Genomic DNA, 20,934 nt, shown 5'->3' on the forward strand with positions numbered 1-20,934 from the left:
CGAGAGGAAGAAAAAAAAAAGCAGGGGTCCACTGTGTCCTTTGCAGATGTTTGGAACGGACAAGCTTCACTTGGTTATACTTGGTTAATACTTTTCCTTTTTATGCCAGTCGGAGCAAACGGGGAGAGAGAGAGAGAGAGAGCGGAGAAAATAAATGACATTTTTTGTCTCTGTCTGACTTGTGTGAAGTTTGCTGTGGGTATCTGCTGTGCACCGATATGTGGATGTTTTGCAGATTAAAGGAATGACATTATATTTTTGTATTAGTGTGGGTAGGAATTAATGTATCTCATTATATTGTTTTTATTGTAAAAGTCGTTTCGTGCAGACTAATGGGAGCTGACAGCTCACAAGAAAAGACATCATGCAGGATGGGTGGAGGGAAGTAATGGGTTCAAAACCAGGACGAGATAGAAGTTCAATCTTGACCTCAAATGCACAGCCAATAGGAACGCTTTCTCTCTGAAATGACCTGTGATTGGTCAAAGTCTCCCGTTACGGGCTAGATTTTTTTAAAGCCTGAAAACAGAGCCATGAGGAGGAGCAGAAGTCATCTCTCAGAACACTTGAATTACAATATGCTGAAAGGTTATTATGGAATTTTTGCCCAGTGATGCCAAAAGTATACTGCCTACTGAAGCTTTAAGTCACTATCTATCGCAGAATAAGGTAACACAATGGTGATTGGGCCTATTGCACATGCAGTATTATGAACGCCATAGGTGCCACCAAAAAGAACGAAACAAAGATCTTGGAGATTGTAACTTTAAAGATACAGTAGTGTTTACATTTCACAATTAGGTGTAAAGTTGCTTGTAAAACATGTCCACAATAATGTTGTAATTACTGTGGCCTTTCTTTGCTTCCTCATGGTATTCATGTCAGCTTCCCTCAAAAGCACCAAACACAACAAACAACATGCCACAGAGAGTCCGACCGGTAGACGACGGTGTAGTGATGCAACAAAAACCTACTGCAGCAGTCGACGTCAGCGTCAGCAGCCTGACATGATCCTCTCACTGAAATGTCTACAACCAGCCGTGCCAGCGCACGGGATGAATCATTCAGAAAGTGATAGCTTTGTAATGCGTCATCAAGCCCAACGAAGTGGGTCCTTCACCGAGATAAAGCTCAACAGCCAGTGAAACAGAAATGATTTGCACGGGAGGTTCTCATTCTCGGGGGCTCAGTTTCAAAGTCTGTGTCATTTAGCAGATACTTTTATCCGCTGACTGACTCGATCATGAACGCATGCGTGGTGCTGCCCTGAGGTCTGGCAGCACCACGCACTCAGCTGCAGAGGATTATGGGTAATTTGATATGTGGAAGCTAAGATTTCAAAATCAAGAGAACATAATTTAAGACAAATGACAACATCTCATTAAGTTTTTACGTTTGATTTGGAGGACCGGCCTTTAGGTGAAGTTGACTTTAAGCCTTTTGGATGATGGTTTTTCTTTTGAAAATGGAACCAGCAGGTAATTTAATATGAACATTACCGCCGTATTTCCTTGGTTATTCTTTAAAGTAATAATCTTGAAGATTTTCATTTAAATACATGTCAGATAAAGCCACTAGCTATCACCGAACGAGGTAACACTATGGTGATTGAGCCTATAGTCCACTGATGAAAGTGTTCTAATATTTATATAGTTGCAGTATTATGAACTGGGAGTGAAAAAATGCTGTATTAAGTTACTGCTGAGGCAAAACTGAACATTTCCTGCTGCTAAGTAAGTAAATACGAAAAGTGTTAAACTAGTTAAATGTCGTGCTCCTCTGACCTGTAGGAAATGTTGAAGCCGGTCAGGTTGTAGGCGGCATCACTGAAGAAGTGCAGCAGGGCATAACCGGACTGAGACACCACCTCAGGAACCGTCTCATTCCCATAACGCTCAGGAACAATCAGACCACTGCAAGCAGAACAACACAAAAGTGAAATTTAACACATTTTAATGAATAAATATGTCATTAAATGTAGCACAAATAATATTAAAACTAAATGTAGCTATTAATTAACTGATAAAATGAGACAAATTGATATTTCTGTTTTAACTTTTTTTTTATTTATATATATTTTTTTGCGCTTATTTTTATTATAATATATTATATATTATAATACATTATTTTATATTATAAAAATAAATATATAAATAAATAAAAGGGAAAATTAAACAGAAGAGTAAATAAATAAGGGAATTAATACTAAGAAATAAATAAAAATGCAAACTAAAACCAAAATATAAATTTATGTCACATTTTATCAATTAATTAATGGCTACATTTATTTTTTATATTATTTTTGCTACATTTAATGACATTTATTTCTTTATCAAGTCATTTATTTATTTATATACTGTATATATATATATTAATTTATTTTTTATTTTTGCAGGTTCCGTCCTCCATAACACAGAGGCTACCAGAACTCAAAGCTGAGCCGAAGCGACATCCATTCAAACCCGCAGTAGACGTACCTGAAGGCAGCGAGGAGGGGGGCGTAAATAGAGTCTCCGTCGTACACGTAAAGGTGGTCCCAGCTGCACTCAGTGGCAAAGTGGTTGAACCGTAATCGGAGTATAGTGTTGGGCCTGGAAAACACACAAACACACACACACACACACACACAGATAGAGGAAGACCATGAGAACTTCTGTCTGGGTTGGTCATTACTTTAATACTAAATAACCAAACTACTCTAACAGCAGTATCAGAAGTCTAGCTGCGTTAGCATGTCATTTGTAGTGGATGCAATCAATAGATGTTTTAACACGGTGAGTACAAAGACACAGTTGATTAGTTGGTGCAACAAGCACACTTTTGTAGCTTTGACAGCTTCTACCATCCAAACTTATTATTTAACCTCTGCGGTCTAGCATTGCACACAGTATTTGAAAGTTACTGTTTCACTAGCTGAGAACATAACAGGTGGATAATTAACAGGTGATATGGTAGAAACATTCACCACCTAGTGCAACTAAGCTTTACTAGTATTTGTCCTCCCATCATGGCGCCATGTTTGCCATGAAATCAATGAATAGATCAAAAGAAAAATTAATAGGCATTCACCGATTTATCGGCCGACATTTGCTTTGTTGACTGCCATCAGGCTATCGGCCAATATGATGACATTCAACGATGGCAGTGGCCGATGGTTATAGGTTGTGTTGCATCAATTTAGCAGCGGCTAAATGTTGTGTTGGTGATTTGCGGTCAGACTCGGACAACAGCTGCTGATTATTACCTCCGCCAAGGCCAAGTGGCTGGCGTTGGTTTGCATGTCTGTTAGCAGGATTACTCCAAAAGTTCGTGATGGATTTGAATTACATTTTTTAGAGGGGTGGGGTGTAGCACAATGAACAGTCCATTAGATTTTGGTTGCGATCCGAATCGCTGATTTTTTTAAGGATTCCGATCAGCCTGAGCATTAAGACCACAGGGTATAACACATGCGCAGTGTAACTGATGACGCGTTGATGACATGTGACCACGCCTTCTTCTGAGAGCAGAGAGATACGTGTGTGGATGTGTGACGAGACTTCGAGGTGCGGGAGCTGCTGGCCGTCCGTGGTGGGATAGAAAAAAGCGGTAGATGACGGGATGAGAGGCAACGTAGAGTAACGTTATACAGACATAACAAGGCTGCTGAATGAGAGAGGCATCCACCGATACGTTACACGGAAACACACCGTGTTAATAATAAGCCGACCACCTCACGGTACCGCCAGCTGAGAGCAGCGATCTGTTTTTTATGTCTTTGTTTGTCTGGCGCAAAAGGGAAATAAATAACAACAACAAAAACATCTGCCAAGTTATTTTGAACATTGCTTGAATTTCACAATCGGTGCATCCCTAAAACAACAGAAACCTAATAGTCTAATATTCAACTTAGTAGTCTTTTATAGATAATGAAGAAAAAATTGGGAGTGCTGCACTGGGACAGGAAACTTGGTGTTGGAAATGTTGAAGTTAAAAATCAGGTACTCTTCAAGGATGGGGGAAATAGTCTAATTACAATAAATAAAAAAAAACAGTGACTGTCAGGCTTACTTTGAAAGGAAGTCCTTGGTAAAGGACGGCAGTCTGGAAATGTTTTTTCTGGATGTTTTTCCAGACTGCCATCCTTTACCAAGGACTTCCTTTCAAAGTAAGCTGGACAGTCACTGTTTTTTATTGTTATTTTAAAGTTCTATTATTTTTTCTCCTGTGCTATCAAAGCAAAGCAAATTATTCATAATAAAGTTGTACCACGCCATGTAACAGATATAGTAGCACATTTTACACTGTGCAAAATGAATAAACTAACTGTCCATGTCCTTTACAGGACAGGACAGCAGACAGAAAACAAGCATGTTTAATCAGTCATAGATTTTAGACATTCCTAAACTGCCTCTGCTCTAAATTTGGTTATCATCTCAAAATCAAATCATTCAAAAAGAGGAGGAAAGAACACAAAGGCCCATTTAGAGTATCTACGATGAGGGCACAAGACGTACAGGAAATGTCATGATGGTCACATTTTTCTCTTCACAATTTTATTTATTAGAGTGAAGCGATGGCGATGACGGCAGCAACGGCGGCGGCGGTTCTTCCTCTCTCCCCTCTGAGACAAATAAACAGAGGAATGGCAGCAGCCCCAAGGTTCAATTAGAAAAAGAAGGCTTGTGACCGGTAAGTAATGAATCAGGAGTACGGAGAGATCTGACAAAGAAACTGCTATTCCAAATCAGCAATTACAACCGAGGTCCCCTAGGAGCACGGCGGCGAAGCACAGCGCGTCATCCCTTCACTGCCTTCGGCTGAAGTCAATTCAGGCCGCTGCAGCAGACGCACTTAAACTGCAGAGAGGAAGCTCAGAGCGAGTGTATGTCCGAGGCTTTAAATGTTCTTGTCATTCTGGTGCACGTGTCACTGCATTAACCTCTTGTTAAGGTCTCAAGACAGCATATTAAAAAGTGCCATTAGTATGTAATGAAGACGCTGGACGACAGGGCGGCCCCGGTGATTAGAGGAGCCATACAGGAAGAGGAAGGTCAGGAGTTCAGAACGCTGTAACATCCACACGTCCTGTCGAAGGAAACATGAGCGTGACCTCCTGAGTTCCGACAAAGTCACTCATGGTTAATCCCCCTCTGAATGATAATGTTGGCTAAACGCCTAATATGTAAATGCAATCAAAGAGTTTATGGTTCGGATGAGCTGGCGGCCAAAAAAAAATTAAGAATCATCGCTCTACATCGATACTCTGTGGCGTGATTATGCTGACTGAGACAATAGAGAAGGAGTATTGAATTCCTCACAGTTACTTTGCCATTTATTTTCATCCATCACCGTCTGGATGCTGTAAATTCCTGCTGCTGGATAGTATCTTAGAGAAGGACTGCAGTGCCGACTGTGTACATAACAATCATTATGAGCATGCTTGAAATATTGACTCGGTTTTCAAAATGCATCTCTCAACTGTCTCTCAATTTATGAATCATTCCTCAACCTTTTTCTTCTTAAATGGCAGGAGCTGATTTAATGGACGAAATCAATAAGAGAGTATCAGTTTCATGTAGTTGTTCTGGCTACTTAGAGACCAGATGTGCAGGTTTCTTTGTACAGGAAGTTATAACTAAGCAGCAAAGATGTTTGACCTACTCAAAAGATCAATTTGCAAAATCTATTACCTTGGATCACGACTTAAAGGTCTCATATTGTAAAAAGGGAGATTTTCATGTCTTTTATATTATAAAGCAGGTTTAAGTGCTATATAAATACTGTTAAACTATCAAAACACTCAATAAACGGAGGAATACACACAGCCCATATTCAGAAATTGTGGGTTTGAAACAAGCTGGCGTGGAGAGGAGGTCGTGTTGCTATGGCTCTATCTATTTGGCGGGGAGAGGTGGTCGTGTTGCTCTGGCTCTATCTATTCGGTGGGGAGAGGATGTCGTGTTGCTCTGGCTCTATCTATTCGGCGGGGAGAGGAGGTCGTGTTGCTCTGACTCTATCTATTTGGCGGGGAGAGGTGGTCGTGTTGCTATGGCTCTATCTATTCGGCGGGGAGAGGTGGTCGTGTTGCTCTGCCTCTATCTATTCGGCGGGGAGAGGAGGTTGTGTTGCTCTGGCTCTATCTATTCGGCGGGGAGAGGAGGTCGTGTTGCTCTGGCTCTATCTATTCGGCGGGGAGAGGTGGTCGTGTTGCTCTGGCTCTATCTATTCGGCAGGGAGAGGTGGTCGTGTTGCTCTGGCTCTATCTATTCGGTGGGGAGAGGATGTCGTGTTGCTCTGGCTCTATCTATTCGGCGGGGAGAGGAGGTCGTGTTGCTCTGACTCTATCTATTTGGCGGGGAGAGGTGGTCGTGTTGCTATGGCTCTATCTATTCGGCAGGGAGAGGTGGTCGTGTTGCTCTGCCTCTATCTATTCGGCGGGGAGAGGAGGTTGTGTTGCTCTGGCTCTATCTATTCGGCGGGGAGAGGAGGTCGTGTTGCTCTGGCTCTATCTATTCGGCGGGGAGAGGTGGTCGTGTTGCTCTGGCTCTATCTATTCGGCAGGGAGAGGTGGTCATGTTGCTCTGGCTCTATCTATCATGGAGAGGAGGCTATGTTGCTCGGGCTCTATCTGGTTGGCATGGAGAGGAGGTCGTGTTGCTCTGGCTCTATCTGTTTGGAGTCGAGAGGAGGTCGTGTTACTCACGGTACCGCCAGCTGACAAATGACAAACTAGAATGGCGCTCTCTGAGTGCCATTCTAGTTTGTCATTTTTTGGCTTATATTGTTAAATAGGTGCACAATATGACCGGAGAGGTGATCTAAAAGCGTTAAAAGAGCATTTTTCATTCATCTAGTCTTTATAAAAGTCTTTAATGAGCAGCATAATTGTCGCAAAGTCCTGATCTGGTCTTTCTCCCCTGGTGTCGGATCTGCTCTCTACTTACTGTCCCTCGATCAGCCAGGTGCACTTGGTCTTGTACTTGTAGTTTCCTGGACCGTCAGTCAGCTGACCAGAGGGCCCCGTCAACCTGAGAGAAAAGAAGAGAAGAAGATAAATTCAAGGTTCCATATGAAGATGTAATATTGTATATTATAAACAAGTTGAAATCCTGGAGACTGCGTCCTCTACTGCTACAGTAGTCCAGGTGTGATGTGATGCAGCAGGTATGAGGTGAAACTAAATACAACTGATGGCACCACTGAATCCCCCACAACCACAGCAAATACCACCGAGAGTTAGAGCTTTTAGGGAAGAATGTTTGGCATGTGTGCTGACAAGTTGTTGCACGTGTCACATTAAAAAGCAGGATTAAAAACACAAAGAGAAAGCCAAATGGCTCCATATGGAATTCATCACTATAACAGGAACATCAAACCGTTGAGTGTGGAATTAAGATCAATTTAATCTCAATTGAATTTCATGCAAAATAATTTACTCAACAATTGATTTACAGTGCAATAACTAATTAATACTGACCGTTCAGTGACATTAACAGGCCTCTGACAAGATCTCAATTTAATTAATATATCGATTTTTTTTTTTTTATATATATACAGTTTTCTAGAACCTAAACTCATATATTTTTACAATAGTAAAGAAATCCCAAAGGTATTCAATTTACAATGATATAAAATGTAGGAAAAACTAGAGCGTTACATTTTAGCAAATGTCTGGTGGTCCAGACTGAACGTTTATTAGATGGATTGCTGTTAAATTTGGCTCAGACATTAATGCCCCCTCAGGATGATGATTTGTTGTAACTTTACTAATGTCCTGACTTTTCTTCTAGCATCATCATCATGTCAAAATGTCAGTTATTACACACTTCCCCTCCCTGACCTCCGACCCTTCACCACATTTATTTTTATTTAAATTTATTTATTAATTAATTAATTAATTAATTTATTTAACTTTATTTTATTTTAATGATTTTGGATTGTTTAAGTTTGTGTCCTCCCTTTCTCTTTGAATTCAATTGAAATTACATTTTAAGATGAAGTCTTGTTTCGTTTTTTTGTGTTTTCTCTCTCCCCCTTGTTTTGAGTCTTAAGATTTTGTGTAAAAACAAAGAGACAGCTATAAAATGAAAAAACAGTGGTAAAGAATGTGATGATAATTGTATAAGTTCCTGAAACTGCAATAAAAACTAAGTTCAAAAAAAAAAAAAAAAATGTCAATTATTTCAAAACTTTGGTTTATGACCAAATACTTGCCAAACTTGACATTCCCATCAGCATGAGCTGTACTTTGTGGTTAGTGCTAATAAGACATTGTTAGATGATAAACCTGGTAAACATCAGCATGTTAACATTGTCACCGTGAGCATGTTAGTATGCTGATGTTAACGTTTAGCTCAAGGCACCACTGTGCCTAATTAAAGCCTAACAGAGGCGCTAACATGGCTGTAGACTCTGATCAATTATTAAACTGATGGATCAATTTAGTGCTGAAATGACAAGTGGGTCGACAAAGAGAAATTAATCCGTCATTTATCAAGCAAAACCATTTATTTTTTTCAGCTTCTCAAACGTGATGATTGCTGTTTTTAGGGCTGTCAAAGTTAATGCTTTAATAACACGTTAACGCTAATTTGTTTTTAACGCCACTTATTTCTTTAACGCATTAACAAAACTTGAGATTTTTAATTAACATGTTAAAAATCTGACGGGCCGTTGTCTGGCCCGGCTGCTATTTGATCTTTCGGAGGTTGTAGCGGGCTCAGTTTTAAAGCTAGAGTGAAGATACTGGCATCATATGAAACTAGAAAAACATAAAGAATCCATTGGTTCCATTGCAATGTGTTGTTAATTGATTTCCAATAATAAATATATATATACACATTTGCATAACGCAGCATATTTGTCCACTCCCATGTTGATAATCTCCCTTTAAGGTACATTTTGAACAGATAAAAAAAATGTGAAATTAATTTGCGATAAATCATGATTAATTATGGACAATCATGCAATTAATCGCAATTAAATATTTTAATCGATTGACAGCCCTGCTGTTTTTATATCTTCAATATCTTTGGGTTGCGGCCAGACAGAGCTGAAAAAGTTGTTATGGACATTTTTCACTTTTTTCTGGACCAAACATTTAATTAAATGCAAAAATAGACGGTTTAATCAATAATAAAAATCATTTATTTATTTTCAATATTAGTCAAAGTCAGTTTTGTTTACTTTGCAATATCTGTTTCATTATCAAAAGAATAAAATAGTGAATAAAATATTCAGGATGCAGTTATAATTTCTAAGAATGTTCTGTAGCGACGCCGTAGAAATGATTACACACACAACGCTGTTACACAAGAGCCAGTCAGCAGAGCAGAGAGAGCGAGAGGGCAGGTAAACACTAACTTCTGCCACTTCATCTTCATGTTCGTGCAGCCTCGGTGGTTGAGCAAGCAGCAAGTAGGACAGGAGAATAATTAAACTTCCTAGCAAATTATTATCTCAGGCCAAAACACCGCGACCGACGGACGGCCGCAAACTCTTAATGGCACAGTACGGCGCCCGGGCTCTGTTATTGCCTGATCAATTCCAGCGTGATGACACAGCAGCAGAGAGGAGCTGAATTACACAGGGGGACACTTAAACGCAGTCAGAGGTTGTATCATTACTGATGTACAGTAGGTCTCAGGGTGCAATGACTCTGCTAACACACCCAGTCACAGTCTTGTTCCAAAACAACTCAGCAGCGCTTCGGACTACAGAGGACAGAGAAGATCTCTGCATCACTATAACAACCTCAAGACACGCTTTTATCAAAACAAGCTCAAGTGTGCTTTGTCTCGACCTAATGTGGATTCATTTATAAATCAAATTTGTATTATATTTGCGTCATTCCACTTCAAAAACAGGATGTTACTCTCTCTCACGAAACCGATAATATAATCAGAGCATTCTGGGGAGTCCCTGTTGTGTGTTTCATAACAAAGTTTTCAATTTGCATCCAGGCAACAAGTGTTCTGCAACTTCTTGTTATTGAAAACTTTAGCGTGCAACCATAGCTGCAGGGCAGAGGCCAATAGCCCCGGCTATGTGTGGGCTGGGCGGCTCAAAGCCAAGGGTGTTGTTAAGTTAACGACGACTTTACAAGCCAAACGTATGACTCTATATTGCAGCAACGCTCTCCTGCTATCTCTGCAGTGGGTGGACTCGAGAGTCAGTGTATGAGCAGATGAAGAGTTTAACCACCAAATACACAGAAAACTTCCATGAATTAATCCATCACTGACACAAGGCTTTGCTGAATATTGCTGGCTCACTGTTTGTGTTTTAAGAGAGTAGAGAAGCTCTCTTCTTGTGGCAGGTCTCAGCGGTTAGCTAACGAGTACACTAACGCTGTAATTACACATCGCTCAGTGGTAATACGGCCTGGGCCTGCAGGGACTCTCACACAAACAGAGCTCCCTCAGAGGCCGAGAAGCTCCAGACTCTGCTGAACCCAACACACCATCACCATCACCCCACAACTCAAACTCATGCATGTTCAGTGCCTTCATTGTAGCACAGACTGCACAACCACTACTACAACTGGGGTACAAATATCCCTCTGAAACATCATCCAAAAGTAGTTATATATGAACCTTGAGTTCATGTTCTATCAGTAGTGACCACTTAAAGAACAATTAAAGGGTCACACATATGTGGATGAGTTATTTCCTCTCATACAGGCGCAGAACATACGTGGTAGTTGAACGTCGGTTGTAGTCTTCGCGGTGTGTTCAAATGCAACTTGTAAGCAAAGACAAAGGCGACGTGAGACGACTCAAAGGTCGGCTTTCTTTGCCGCTAGTTCTTTGATGTCGGGTTTGTGTGTCTGACGACTAAGAATCTTTTTGGTCGAGGACAGCCCGAGCAAATAAACTATTTAAAAAAAAACTCTCACATGTACTAACCCTTCATGTTTTTATTATGAGGAAGCACATAAAGGTCACTTTATCTGTACCTGAAACACATTTGGGATCAAAACTGGGAACCATTTCACTATGAGCTTTTGATTGATGCAAATCTTTTGCAATTTACTTACTCAATCATTGGCCATGTCAACTACCAATAATCTATTAATGATTTAAAGCTTATATAATACATGTTTGTCCTGCAATACGGCTGTATTTTTGAGTTGCAAATTAAATGTAGTTACGACTGCAACTAACGATTATTTTCATTGTCGATTATTTTCTTGATCAATTGATTAGTTGTCAGGTCTATAAAATGTCAATCAGTGTTTCCCAAAGCCCAAGATGACGTCCTCAAATGTCTTGTATTTCCACAACTCAAAGACATTCAGTTTACTGTCATAGAGGAGGAAAGAAACCAGAAAATATTCACATTTAAGAAGCTGCAATCTGAGAATTTTTTCTTTTTTAAATACTCAAAGTGATGAATTGATTATCAAAATAGTTGGTGATTAATTTAATATTTGGAAACTAAACGATTTTATTATTTTATCGTCAAAAATGTTGTCATTGTGTGAACATATTCAAGCAGGGACGGTTTAAAAAAAATCTTGTTCAAGGATCGTTTAACATTTGAGAGATGTCGTACCAAAGTAAAATTAATAGAAACTAAAGTTTTCCTAGAACTCGCTCAATAAATCTGAACACATAAGGTGTGCTTTGAAAGGGTCAGTCATTTACTGTAAAGTTGAAGTGATCGTAGTTAAGTGACACTTAAAAACGTGCAGCGTTGCAGCCTAAAGTTACATGAATATAACTCCTGTAGCCTCCTATACTTTTAAAACTCCAACTGTCATGTTAAAACAGATGATATCAAAAATGTCCTGAGATAAAGAACAAGCCAGCAGCTGCTGCTTGTACTCCCTGTTATTAGACCCACATTGACACAAGCAGAACATAAGTTGCATCAACAATGACGTCCAACAACGTCTCTTTCTCATGCAAATGGTATCCCTGCAGCAGAGCCAAGTGGTCTGCAAACGGCAAAGTGCCGCAGCGTGAGAGCAGAGCAAACACGACGGCTCATTCAAAAGGCGACAACGGTCCTGTTCGGTGGCACATCCAAGAGCATGCTCAGACAGAGTAAAGGGCTTTCCCTCCTCAGACTGTCTGAGTGGATGTAGAGAAGCTGCTGAAATTAGAGTTTGGTGTACATAATTTGCTAATTTTTGCACGTTAGCAGAAAGACATGTACCTTAAGGAGGTGCTTGTGTGGAGTTTAGGGTCAAGTGTGGTACACAATATATACAATCAAATAAAAACAGCCCACCAGATGCTGTAATCAACAATAAATATTCTCTCCTCCCTTGTTAATGTTGCCAAAACATTTAAGAGATGCACAAGATGACAGAATAAAGTTCGTCAGCAGCATCCACGGAGGAGGAGGAGAGCTGTGAACCAAACATGGCAACAAATCTACAGAAGCTGCCAAATCATGCTCATGAAGCTATAAGTCAGTTATATTGTGTGATAAATATTCCAGAAATTTATGAGCATGTGGATGTTTTCCAAGTTTTTTTGTGCTGCTTTCGCACCTCAGTGAGTTACAGCTGCACTTTGAGGAGAGCTTTTTTTTTTTATGTAGTGTAATTTATCCTTTTATCCAACTTAAAATGTGTCCACGGAGACGCTGCAGATTCACCTCATCTGCACAAACAAAACTCTGTCCTTTGATATTCAGCGTCACAGACATGCTGAGTGCACTTTACGGATGCCGACTTAAAAGATTTCTGTGTTGACTTTTGAAATAGTTAACTCTCAGCCACCGTGGCCTTTCTGTTCAGTCGTAAGTAAATCCATCCTTTTAGTACCTGCCTTTAAAACTTCCCGAACTCCATCTATGATGCCGTGGAAGAAGATGGGGCTAACGTCTATGCTTCTGCATCATCAGTAAGCTGAAAACAGAGTAAATCAGTAGTACAGCAGCACTGGGGACTATTAATCTCTGCAGGGCATTCTTTAGTAAAGCGTGGTCGGCCTTCAAACAGGCTCCAGAGAGCACCTGAGGATGGGTGTGGACTAATATTCAGACTACACAAGAGAAACAAAAGCAGAAAGCTGTGAAACTGAAAATCCCAAAATCCCTATCTGCAGTGCATCAGTGGATGAGAAAACTTTTCTACACCCTGGTCAGAATTCGAGACCTTGAAGGAAACTAAAACGGAAAAACAACAGAAGATTAATCAATTAGTTGACTGACAGAACATTTAAGAAAGTACACTGTTGAGTTTTTGACCACTGTGGAGTAGACCTGGACCGGAGAGGCCAGACAAACAACTAATCGATTAATCGAGAAAATAATCAACAAAGAAAATAATCGTTAGTTGCAGCCCTAGTGTGGAGCAATGTTTTTAAGAGCAGGTCCTCCTTTTCGACTATACTTTCTCTTCTCTGCTGATTGACAGTTGTTGGTGATAACAGATTAAGAAATGTGGCAATGCATTAAGAAAAGGCAGGAAAGAAGAACACTGCTAACTAGCAAACATGGATGTAAACAACGCCCTGTTTGGTTTTACCAGCTAATTAAAAGAAAAAGGCAGGAGCTCCAAATAATGGCAGGTTACCTGACTCAGTTGTAGGGCCGTCCTTGACAGTCTTAGTCGACTAACACACACAGATTTTGTTGACTAATCATCGATTAGTGGATTTAATTGACGATCGATGTTTAAAAACTGAGTTTCTCCACAAAGAATAACACAAAAGCACCACTTTAAATCTTCTGTTCACCAGAGATGAGCTCAGAAGTTTCTTGGAAATGAGTCATTTAGCATGAAAGAAGCATAAAAAAACGCCTCATGGACTTAGTCGACTAAGACAGTTGACAGCTGCATGTTGGGAGCTGTTCACATTGCACAGGTGTGTGGATGATAGTGTTCATACCACTCTTACAGACGTTTCAAAAGACATATTGATGCACCATCTATAGGCAATTAAAGAAGAGCAGTGACTTCATTAGTTGGCACAGAGTTATATAATAAATGCATTAGAAATTGGGGGAGTCGGAGCCGGTGCCAAGATATGATGACCATGCACTGGAAGCTTATACTGGCTCTATAAGTAGCTGGGACGAGGCATTTATTCTCCACCCCGTCCCACTGCAAAACTGGATAATACTACTAAAAAAAAAAGTTGGCAAAAGCTCTGTGCCGGGCTGATCAGAGAGTACAGTCGCATGTCTTTGTGACTCTCCGTGCCAAGGAGCATAAAGCTGGCCTTTGTGTAACCATAATCTGATAAGAGTGAGAATATATTGGTTACAGTTGAGCCTTATGGCGACAGTCATGTCAACATTACGACGTAAGAGAGACGTGAGCGGTGGGTTAGCGGTCTGATAGTAAACCAGATAAAAGTGGCTTTTAATATAAATATAGAAATGACATTTTACTGTTTTTGGCTTTCTGAGAATCAACAACATAAGTCAGCAGACGGCAGTTCAACTCTGATTCTACAGCGACACAGACGATTGTCTACAGACACACTTACCATTAACTGTAAACATGCATTTATTAGACTGATCTCTGGGCTGGACTTCTAATGTCCAAAATGTACATATAAGGGTCGGCCGACGCAACCCAAATAAAAACAAAACAAAATATTTTGATTACTATTTTCCAAAGTTTTGAGAAATCCATCTTTGAGCTTTGCACCCCAGTTCAATGGAGGTGAATGGAACTTCTTCTGTGGGCTTCAAAGCATTGGAAAATCAGGCTTTGTCCAAAATACTATGCACTACATACCCGATACGTGTACTATTGTTCAAATTACTTTTGCGTGAGTGAACAGGACGCACTGAGCAGTAATTTACGTCGTCACTTCCTGAGAGCCTCCTCGCCGGTTGGAGACGTGTAACCATGGTAACCCGTGCCAACCTCATGCGACCAAAATCGAAGTCTGGATTAATTCAAAATATATATTACAACTAGCAAAGTGAAATATTATACTTAAAATTGAAGTGTTATTGACGTTACAGAGCTGTCCGTCAATAACTCAGTTGTGAAATCAAGTTTTTTTTCCAACTGCGGCTTTTATCCAGGGTTAAGTCCCTTTTTATCTTTTAATGATTTTGAAAAGGTAAATTACGCTTTCATCACCACACGTCTTGATTATTTGTAATGCACTTTACGTTGGTGTTAGTCAAGCCTTTTTGTCTCGCCTGCAGCTTTGTTCCGAACACAGCAGCTCATCTTTTAACTGGTACACGTAAACGTGAGCACATCTCCCCGATTCTATTCTGGCTTCCCTTCACTGGCTCCCTGTGCGTTTTAGGATTGATTTTTAATATTTTATTATTACGTATAAATTGCTAAATGGGCAAGCTCCAACTTATCTTTCAAACCTTTTAAAACCACATCTTTTATCAAGGACACTCAGATCCACTGAGCAGTTGCTTCTGACTGTCCAGAGGTCTATAGGTTGAAGCTCAGGGGTGACCGAGCCTTTTCAGTTGCAGCTCCAAAGCTCTGGAACGCTCTGCCTCCACATGTTCGGCTGTCCCAAACACTGCCTGTTATTAAAGATTACTTACTATCCTGCACTATTTGTGTTGGTTGGTTTTTCTTTTGGTTCTATTAAACGACAATAGAATCTGGAGGATTCAGTGATGGCGAGCCAAGCCCGGTGAGACTGTGGACGGTCGTGGAAACGGTGTGGCCAACCGTAGGACCTGCCACAGAGGACATCTGACTGCTCAATTCATTTGGATACCAGATAAGAACACAAACACACTTTTACTACCCGGGTAGTTGCGTAGTAGGAACTAAAATACTGGAACTTGAAATAGTGTGGTGGTGTATTCACGTTACACCCACACCAAGACAGAAATTGCACTCTTTGGATCATCTTAATTAGAGGAAGAGGATTTCATCTTAAAGGACACTGATTTTGGGGGAAGTTTCTGTTTTATTTGTACTTCGAAAGAGCTCCTTTATTTATTTTTACATTTAATTTCATACTTTGACATCTGTGTGAAGCATTTTGAATGTTGTTGAACTGTTGTGGTGCAATAAAATTGTCAACTGTTCAATCTATAATAACTCTCCTGAGTTATTTAAGACAACTGCTCATCGAACCAAGGTAGATGTTGGCGCATTCATTATTCCCATTGGCTGAGTACCAGAGGCGCTACACAACCATTTGTCATACTGTCATACACATATATCATATTATTATCACATTGTGATATTAATTTCAACGTTATTGCCCCACTGAGTCCTGTGGGAAAGAGTTAAACACTTCCCAGAACCACTAGATCAAAATATCCTCAGATAAAAAATCAAATCAAATTTTTATGCCAAAAAACAAACAACAAAACACACCAGTCTGTTTTGCCCCCCCTCCCTCCTCCGTGTTGATTTTGGCCCTCATGGCTCGCCGGGACTCCATCTTGGCAGGACGCTGCCACAGAAGGCTGCTTTTTACCAGCATTCAGCCAGCCTTGTATGGCAGCATTGTCTGTATGCAAAACACGGCCTCGGACCACAGATCTCTCTCTCGGCCCTTTGACCGCGGTAACACAACAACACGGCCTCTGATTCCAGGCAAATCTGGCATCACCGAGCACAAAGTTTACCGTTCCATTTAATGATAATTAGCCCGATGCGGTGAGGAGGCTACAACATCGCTGATAATGCTGCACACTGTGGCGCAGGAGGGCTGAAGCTTGAGCTGCTAACTATTATACTGTACTGTCAGTGCCCTGCTGTGTTATTAGTGAAGTTCAGGGTCAGACTATCACTCCTCCAGCAGACATCCTCTCTGAAAGCACTGACAGGAGGAGAACACTGGGCTCCGTTTTTTTACACTTTTCTACACATTAGATAGAGTTTTAGAGTAGAAACAGACAATCAAATGCTGCTCTGCTGCTTTTTAAAGTAGTAGGAAGAGAAGACAAACTTAATAGCCACTGACAGAAGCCAAGGTTCAACTTTAACAATCCCCACAGAGACTTTTCATCCTCGTTCTACTAACTCAAGCATTAAGGATCAGTGTCTTGGCCTGTAAATGCAGCAGTAAAGTATACGGTTATATATAGAGCTAAGCAAACTGAATCCTACGAGTGTTCATTATCAAATAAACTGATTTTAAGTAAGTAATTATTGTTGGATAGGGTTGGGCAATATATCTATATTATATTGATATTGTGATACGAGACTAAATATATTCTTAGATTTTGGATATAATAATTAGAGCAGCACCGATTAATCGATTAGTTGTCAACTATTTGATTAATCGCCAACTATTTTGATAATCAATTAATCGGTTTGAGTAATTTCTTAAAGGTCCCGTATTGTAAAAAGTGAGATTTTTATGTGTTTTATATTATAAAGCAGGTTTAAGTGCTATATAAATACTGTTAAACTATCAAAATGCTCAATATACGGAGAAACACACACAGCCCGTATTCAGAAATTGTGCGTTTGAAACAAGCCGTCCATTTCGATTTCTGTCCATTTGTGATGTCACAAATCTACAATATATAGATCATTACACGGTTTTATACATAAACATTCTAAATGTGTCCCAGTTTATTTCCTGTTGCAGTGTATGTGAATAACGTCAGCTGACAGGAAGGAAACATGGACCCAAACTGTTGCCTAGCAACGCGATTCCGTTGCAATTCCGTTGAAATGCACTACTATGACAGAGGGTAAATACAGGTATATTCAGGCAGACAGTATGAGGAAAATAAAGGGTTTTATGAAGATTAAAGCATGTAAACATGTTTTAGTAGAAACACAAAATACAAGTATGAACCAGAAAATGAGCACCATGAGGACCTTCAAGAGAAAAAAGGTAAAAATTCTCTGACTGCAGCTTATTAAATATGAATATTTTCTGGTTTCTTTACTCCTCTATGACATTAAACTGAATATCTTTGAGTTGTGGAATAAGGTTATATGGTCATAAGATCATAAGGTTTTTGGCTATTGGTCCTGTTATTTGATAAATTATTAAACTGGCGGATCAATTTAATACTGAAATGATAAGTGGGAATGAATCAAGTCATTTATCAAGCAAAACCTTTTCTCTTTTTTCAGCTTCTCAAATGTGAGGATTGCTGTTTTTATATCTTCAGTGTCTTTGGGTTGTGGTCAAACAAAGCTGAAAAATTGTGAAAGACATTTTTCACTTTTTTTTGACATGTTATAAAATACGCCTTTATTTTGAAATTCCCATGACACGTCTAGGTCACCATTTCCATCCAAGCACACCTCCTTCTTACAGAGCCCAGTAGTAAAATTATTAAATCATATTTTAGTGGCTTTTGTGAGTTTATATAAATGTAACTGATTGTTTATCGATCGCAGGTCCCTGAACTGAATCAAAATCGTATCGTGGCAGGCTTTGTGATATCAGCAAATATTGTATTGTTGTCCAAAGAATCAATATAATATTGTATCGTGATGAAACTTACACCTCTAATTTGTAGTTTCCAGCTTGTCCAATGTGAAGATTTACAGTCTCTCTCTATTGCATACCATTATAAATCAAATCCCTTCAGGTTTTTACAAGCATTTTACACTAAATAAGCAATCTGACAATCTGTCATGAGCATTACAGCGGTTGTTATTTTCTGACAATCAAATTACTCAACAACTAATCAGAAAAATAATCACAGACAGCAGCCCTTAAGCTCCACTTGAACTTCATGCTAACTACTGAGCCACCATGTTGCCCAGAATGCAGCTGGTGATGATTTCCCACAGTGATAGACTGTTTCAATTAATACCTGAGTGCAACGGGCTTCTAGTTTTTAAACCACAACCAAGACGAGCCATTTCATCCAGAGAGCACTCAACCCTGCTGCTCTGAAACATTAGAAGCTCAGCAGCGATTCAGGCTCCATTTTACCTGTTCGGATATGCTCGGCAATCAAGCTGTGCTAATGTGCAAAATAGTTCCAGCTTCCCTTCCCTTGACCATGACCGATATCCGACGATGCAGAACACCACGGACCCCCTACCAGCTCTGCTTTACGTCCTGGCAGGCTGGCAATGAGCTGAGACAGCATGACAGAGAATATCACATTTATAAAAAGGGAACAAAAAAAACGCCCTGGATCTCCTAAAAAAAACATGTAGCCGAGGCCTGGCAGTAGGGCACACCCTGATGGACACGTTTTAGCAGCACAGACCTGCTAGCTCATCACAATGTTGGAACAAGATCAGCTTGCTAAAAAAACTTTGGTGACAAAGAAGGAAAGCAGAAATATAACATTTCTGTGTGAGCTGGAATTTGACTAAACCAAGGAAAATTAATTTTGGAAAAGGATCTGTAGACAGTAAATAAATATACAATAAATACACATATCAACACTTGAGATAATATCTATAGTATACACAATATAAAGAATATATTAGAATGCACTATAAATATACCAGACTACTACAACTAGCTTAGAAAATATAAAATATGAACATAGAATAACAATAACGTACTATATACAATAGCAAAGTGTGCAATGACTATGTATTAATAGTGTGCAAGTTACAATTTTGTTTTATAATAAAATGAAAGAAAAAAAAAATGAATTTAAATTAAATTAAAATGAAATGCTTGGTTATGTCTTGGCAGGATGCAGAAGGGTAGAATCCTATATAAACCATAGACTGTATATAAGAAGTGGACGCAGTCACCATGACGTCACCCATTGGTTTGTGGACTACGGTTTTGAAGCCTTGAGTTCGGCATTTTGGCCGTCGCCATCTTGGTTTTATTTGCAACCAGAAGTGACACGAGAGACTGGAGTTAAGTACAACTGAACTGAGGCATTTTCAGGCGACCAAAAAAGTTATAATTAACTTTCATGAACTGCCGAACACACTGTGAAAGAGTTAAAGTTGTACGACAAAAACACAGACAAAGCCGTGGTAGCGACATGTCAACAAGAAGGTAGCCACAATCAGACCTTTTTTTAGCAGCCAGAGGAATCGCTCCCTGCTGACGGTTTAAGGCGCTTCCTCATTGGCTTCACTTTTCAGACCCGGAGGAGTCCACTGATATAAATTGGCCAATAGTGTGATCATCACTTCCTCACCAGAACATCACCGATATAAACTCCAGTAATGTAAAGTGACACTTTAATGGGCACAGAGAACGAGATGTGCAGCACTGATTGTCTGATTATTCTTATTAATTGACGTTTGACCCCTATCAATTGCACACAGCGATTTCCATTACACACTGTGTAATGTCACTGTGCTTTGTCTAAATTAAGGTGAGGGCCTACACAGAGAAAGCTAATATAGCTGTGTGCACAAAAAGGGGCGAGAGAGAGAGAACGGATGTGTTATTGGTTTTATCAAGTGGTCACTTTCCTCCCACCTCTCAGATGTTTCCACGAGTTCGACCGACAGCACTAACCTACATGATGGCTCGGCTGTGAAAATGCAGAGAGTGCTCTCTCAGTATGTAGCGCATGCATATTTCCCATGCTTTGACCCTGAGCTGCCGTTGTCCTTTTAGTGGATAACATGTTATCAGCAGGTCAAAAACACCATCCTGCTGTATTTCAAAGAGTCCCGTAAAGCCGGGACACCACAAAAACAGTCCAACCAGGTCTGATAAAACACTGAACTATGCTCTCTGATGAGATCTACAGCAGAGAGGACACGGACAACTTATCATTCTCACAAATACAACCACAGGGATCGCCGCCATGTGCTCTGGTATAACTCAAATGGAAATAAATACCTGGCTGGGTTGTATGAAAGCATAAAAAGTAATTAAAGGTCATATAACATTTTTATGAATACGAATATTTTCTAAAAAATAATACATCCACTGAGCTGTTAGAAAGGTGCAGAATAAAAGTATGGCTTTTCCTAAGAAAAATTATGATTGTGAATTAATCATTTAAAAAATGTTGGTGGGTCCAAATTGAATGTTTTGTTTATCTCGGTGGAAGATATCTGACGTTTGGTTCCCACTTCTAACAAAGCTTGTGGGCCAATAGTATAACAACGTTGGTATCCCGTAGTATCTC

At 39.9% G+C, this 20,934-nt stretch overlaps 1 protein-coding gene across 5 annotated transcripts in view; it reads right to left on the reverse strand.

Moving 5' to 3' along the window:
* The window catches only part of atrn (attractin), a 170,147-nt gene that overhangs the window by 145,004 nt on the left and 4,209 nt on the right, over nt 1-20,934 (reverse strand). For all 5 annotated transcript variants that reach the window (XM_037796501.1, XM_037796499.1, XM_037796502.1 and 2 more), the window contains exons 2-4: nt 6,927-7,010; nt 2,478-2,591; nt 1,785-1,913 (exon numbers count right to left, since the gene is read on the reverse strand). In XM_037796501.1, the coding sequence (XP_037652429.1) occupies nt 1,785-1,913; nt 2,478-2,591; nt 6,927-7,010 (327 nt within the window). The remainder of the gene's footprint in view (nt 1-1,784; nt 1,914-2,477; nt 2,592-6,926; nt 7,011-20,934) is intronic.

This window comes from Sebastes umbrosus, chromosome 16 (genome assembly GCF_015220745.1).
Source record: "Sebastes umbrosus isolate fSebUmb1 chromosome 16, fSebUmb1.pri, whole genome shotgun sequence".
NCBI classification, from domain to species: domain Eukaryota; kingdom Metazoa; phylum Chordata; class Actinopteri; order Perciformes; family Sebastidae; genus Sebastes; species Sebastes umbrosus.